The sequence below is a fragment of the Cervus canadensis genome, chromosome 5 (genome assembly GCF_019320065.1).
Source record: "Cervus canadensis isolate Bull #8, Minnesota chromosome 5, ASM1932006v1, whole genome shotgun sequence".
NCBI lineage: Eukaryota > Metazoa > Chordata > Mammalia > Artiodactyla > Cervidae > Cervus > Cervus canadensis.
This window is the reverse complement of record NC_057390.1, coordinates 16,030,239-16,035,700: the sequence shown is the minus strand read 5'-3', so window position 1 is coordinate 16,035,700 and position 5,462 is coordinate 16,030,239. Positions and strand designations below refer to the sequence as shown.

The following is a 5,462-nucleotide window of genomic DNA, read 5'->3' as shown; positions in this document are numbered from 1 at the left end:
TGACTGCCTAAATATTTACTTATACATTACTAAATATTTAATCTCCATATTAAGAAGCTCATTTGTTATCAAAAACCTAATTTCATAAGTATTCAAATGTTTTTTCCTCTTATAGCATTTGACCTTCATGTAGACTCAAGGAAAAGTTCAAAATTAAAGATGAGTACTATAGAACTTCTCCACTGTTGTGTTAATTTACCTGAAATACTTGAATCATTGGCAGAGCTGCTAATGATGATGTAATGCCTCTGAGGTCCTGTTAGCCATAGCTAAGAAACTGTACAGAATTTGCCCCAAACAGGATATATAGAAGTGCTTTGAGAGCTTATCCAAAGATACCACTTATAAATCAGAATGTATGCTTACTGTAGCTGGGCTAGTTAGTATTTTGCTAGTTTACAATTTTACTTCTTTCTTGGTGAAGCAACTGTTGCCAGAACCTATGTCAGACATGTTCACAGGTGAGTCTTTCTTTTTTTCCCCAGGAAATTGTGTAATCATGGACTCTGAGAATTAAATATAACTGACAAATCATATAGTTACCCCTCATCCTCACCTGACACCGAAACTCCTTTTTCATCATATGAAACATCAAGAATGACAGACTCAAGTACAAAACATCAACTTAGAAGTAAAAACATCTCAGGGCCTCTTTGTATTGATACGATTTTAAATTAGTTAGAATCATGCTGCAATTAGTTAGAATTAAATTAGTCAGAATAATTATACAATTTAAAAGAGCATCTACAGTTTTCTTGACTTTACAGAATGTTAGTATGATATTTCACAATTTTTAAAAGCACCTGTTAAAAACTACACATTGATTAAAGAGATGCACTATATTGTAATCATCTATTTCTCCAGTGTGGAACAATCCATATCATTTCTAAGTTTTCCACTGATCCTAATAACTGTGTTGAGCATACTTATAAATATTAATATTTCTTCTCTAAAAATATTTTCTATAGGATTTATTAGTAGAAAGAGTATTGTGGAGACAAAGAAATATGAAAAAGTTATTTCTGCTTCTTCCTAGTTATTTTCAAAAAACTTTAGGTAATTGCATCTAAACCTTGCTTTATGTCATTTCACTATTTTCTGATCTTTTGGGGGATCCCACCTCAGAATAAGGAAATGTAGTCGATGTGCAGTTTACTGTCCACTTTGTGTCCACATATGTTTAAGACTTAATTTAGGTGATTGCACAATAAACCTCTGTACCCCCTTATCTTGGAAAAGAAAGACTTATATTTTTGTAGAATATATTTCATTATATTTATATTTTCTCATCTCTTTTTGTTGAGAAGTTATGCTGCCAGATTTCTTATTCTGTTAGTATGAAGTATCCTGTAACCAGGAATGATGATGTTGGGTACTATGGGAAGACAGGAGAAGAAGGCATGAGAATGCATGTAGCAGAAACATAAAGAATGGGAAACTCATGCTTATCATGGAAGGATGCCTTGCTGCTCTTTGGTAATTAAATTTCAGCAGTTAAGTGTATTTAACAGGGATGCTCTTTATGACTGTGTGAACAATATATATTAACGTGCACACTAATCTTCTGATAGATGCTTATTGAATAAGTGAACTTGTAATAAGTACTTATCACAAGTAAAAGGTTTTATTTATGTTTCTGTTGGTCTGTGTATTACTGTTGTTTAGTCACTAAGGTGTGTCTGACTCTTTGTGATCTGTGACTGTAGGGTGTTCTGTCCATGGAATTTCCCAGGCAAGAATACTGGAGTGGGTTGCCTTTCCATTCTCTAGGGGATCTTCCTGATCCAGGGATTGAACACACATCTCCTGCTTTGGCAGGCAGATTCTTTAACCGCTGAGCCACCTGGGAAGCCAAGTCTGTGTGTACATGTTTATATGTGCAATACATTATCTGTCTTACCTAGAAGACTCTTTTGTTCTGTTCTCTACATTAAATTTTATTTTTAGAACTCTGAAAATAAGGATTTCCTTTGCTTAAAAAAATTCTTGTGTACTGAACAACTTCATGCAAAATTTTTTTTCAGTCCAAGTCTAGAGAAGCTAGCCTGAATATGACTGAATATCATTATGTTAAATTATATGTGGAACAGAGTTTTACAGAATAAAAATACCAATAAAAATGCCATAATTATCTTGAAAGTAAAATGATCCAATAATATATTCTTTCCCAGAGGCAATGAATTATTTTCATATTTACCCCATAAAGGATGTCAAAAACTATTAAACTAGAAAGCACTGCCTTTCAAATGTTTATTTATGTTTCTCATCAAGTAGAGAAAAATGATAAACAGAGCAAGAGAAAAAGAGCACTAGTCCCCCTTAGGTTTATAGTCTGGTTGCTGTTGTTCAGTTGCCAAGTTGTGTCCGACTCTTTTGGGACCCCATGAACTGTAGCTGGTCAGGCTCCTCTGTCCATGGGATTTCCCAGGCAAAATTACTAAAGGGGGTTGCCATTTCTTTCTCCAGGCAATCTTCCTGACCCTGGGACTGAACCTGGGTCTCCTGAATTGCAGGTGGATTTTTTACTGTTGAGTCACCAGAGAAGCCCTTACATTCTGGGGAAGAGTCATACTCTTACCCATGGAAAATGGCAATTCCCAAAGTATTTATGCATCATCTAGTATCATCTAGTAAGTTTCAGGCACTATTCCAGGCACTGAGGTAAGTGAGGAAACACCCTTGAATAGTATGTGTGTTCTGAAAGGGACCAGACAGAAGGTGTCACCAAGGACTTATAATCACTTCCCAAAACATCTAGTTTATGACAGATATTTATTGATGTTGTCTTCCTTTCCACTGCTGGAGCCAAAGTTTCAAATGTAAATACCCACGAAAGAGAAAATAACTCTTACTTGTGGGCAGCACTTCTCAGCTTACAAGATACATCTGGGAATTATAATTTGTAAGATGATAGACATAGAGGAGGGCTGGAGTCATGGAGCACCGCGATGACTTAGAATAGCACATGGAGTTGGATCCAGAATGAGAATCCAGGTCTCATGTAGAGAGCCCAGTGTTTTCTCAGTAAACTGCACATCAGATCTTGCCCCTATAGATGTTTTACAGTTGACAGGGGACAGGTGTCTGAAGCTAAAAAGCCGTCCTGTAAGAAGTAGGAAGACTTGAAAGAAGTACTGGGACAAAAGTGCCAAGGACACGCTCCACTGTTAAAAATGACTGCACTATTTTTGTTCTTAGAAATTCAGACCACAATCCTTTCATGATTAAAAGGTATCACTCTTTTTTCCGTTGTAGGTAATTAGGGGCCCAGGAAAGACGGTTATTTCCTGAATGGATGTCCTTACACTGCCCAATAATGTGACTGAATTTGTTCTCCTGGGACTCACGCAGAATCCACACTTACAGAAAATACTCTTCATTGTCTTTCTGTTCATTTTCTTATTCACTGTGCTGGCCAACTTGCTGATTGTCATCACCATCTCCCTCAGCCCCGCGCTTTCTGCTCCCATGTACTTCTTTCTCACTCACTTGTCCTTCTTAGATGCCTTCTTCACCTGTGTGAGCACACCCAAATTGACCATTGACCTGCTGCGCCAGAGGAGAACCATCTCCCGGGGTGGCTGCCTGACTCAGCTCTTTGTGGAGCACTTCCTGGGAGCATCAGAGATCATCCTTCTCATCGCCATGGCCTATGACCGCTATGCGGCTATTTGCAGACCTCTGCACTACACGACCATCATGCGAAAAGGGCTCTGCCAGCTCCTGGTGGTGGTATCCTGGATCGGGGGGATCCTACATGCCACTGTGCAGATTCTCATTACGGTCGACTTGACCTTTTGTGGTCCCAATGTCATTGACCACTTCATGTGTGATTTCTTCTCCCTGATGGAACTTGCCTGCAGTGACACCTACCAACCCGGAATGGTGGTGGCAACTAACAGTGGGGGCATGTGCGTGCTTATTTTCTCCATGTTATTGGTCTCTTACATAGTCATCCTGAGCTCCCTGAAATCCCACGGCTCTGAAGGCAGGCGCAAAGCGCTCTCTACGTGTGGCTCCCACTTTACAGTAGTGGTATGCTTTTTTGTCCCTTGTATATTAACTCACTTGCGCCCTGTAGCCACTTACCGTACAGACAAGTGGGTGGCTGTGTTCTTTGCAATCTTTACTCCCATGCTAAATCCTATTATTTATACAGTGAGAAATGCAGAGGTTAAAAATGCCATGAGGAGTTTGTTGAGGAAGAGAATAACTTAGAGTAGTCATGAGCCAATTAAGTGATCATTTGTGTACCTAGGGAGGATTGTGCCCGTTGTAAATTGTGAAATAACACTAAGAATTTGCCAACCACTGGCAGAAAATAAATGTCTAGAATCTAGTACTTATTGATGATTTAATGACTAGGTATATTTTAGGCATATTCATACATGTTATTGCACTTTACCAAGGCTTCAATGTTCGTGTTCATAGATTCAGACTAGACAATGGAAAGAACAAGCATAAGCCCCTGCTTTGGTGACTGTAGAATAAGTTTTTTCTCCAGAGTCTTACTGCTGCTTTAGTAAATTCTTCATATATGTTACTTGGATGAAATTGGCTTTTTTCATAGAATCTTGATCTCAAAAAAATGTTTTTTTTCCCTTTTTTGCTTAGTCTGTGTTAAAGCAAATAGGGGACAGAAATTCTTTAGCAGATACATGGGGAAGGGACATTTGAGTGTGGGAATCACAGCTTATGTTTTTTCTTAATGTACTTTGAATTTACCAAAAGCAAAAAGGGAGACACCCACAACAGGAAAAACAGATAATTCATAATCTATCTCTAGTTCTTCTTTGGAATGAAAAATAAATCAGGAAATTTGAAATTATTCAATATGCTCTTATTTTCTTAACCTCATGGATCACAGTGTTTCTTGAATATAAAGGGAACATTTTGTCTTTCTGTACTAAAACTTGAAGAAGCATATGAAAAAAGTTAAGCATCTTTTACAAATCTCAATATAAAAGCATAGTTAGGTTCCAAAGCTGTTGCTCTGTAGGCCTCCTACAAATATTAATATTTACATTAAATGAACACTTTAACTATCAGGTACATTCACCTCAGTTTATATATACATTTAATAAACTAGTGGTTCCATTATCATTATCCCCACTTTACAGAGAAACAAATTGAAGCCAAGAGAGGTTTACTAATCTACTTGACTCACAATACTTTCTTCCACCGTAAAATGTGTGAGAAGCTATTGTGATGAACACAACTTCCTTTCAAAAGTTTCAGCTGTAAACTTCCAATCTATGTCTTTAAAAATCAGTCTTATTTTCTTTCAAGTGAGAAATAGTGCCTATGGTTTGTGTAAGTCTACAGATACGATCAGCAGTCTTAAAGGTTTAGTTTGTCCTTCAAGACTATGATGTCAATATGTTCTAGATTTATCTCACATGTAGGCATGTACTTTAGCATTGCATTTTTTCCCCTCATTTTGAAAGTTCAACTTATACCAC

At 37.4% G+C, this 5,462-nt stretch overlaps 1 protein-coding gene across 1 annotated transcript; it reads left to right on the top strand.

Annotated features, from left to right (window-relative positions):
• Positions 1-3,291: 3,291 nt before the first annotated feature.
• Positions 3,292-4,218, top strand: LOC122441275 (olfactory receptor 140-like). Its single transcript, XM_043467677.1, has one exon. It carries the CDS (start codon positions 3,292-3,294, stop codon positions 4,216-4,218), a length of 927 nt encoding a protein of 308 aa, XP_043323612.1.
• Positions 4,219-5,462: the final 1,244 nt, after the last annotated feature.

What these genes read in the sequence shown, in the direction of transcription:
- LOC122441275 (XM_043467677.1), top strand. Translation starts at nt 3,292, where the DNA reads ATGGATGTCCTTACACTGCCCAATAATGTGACTGAATTTGTTCTCCTG.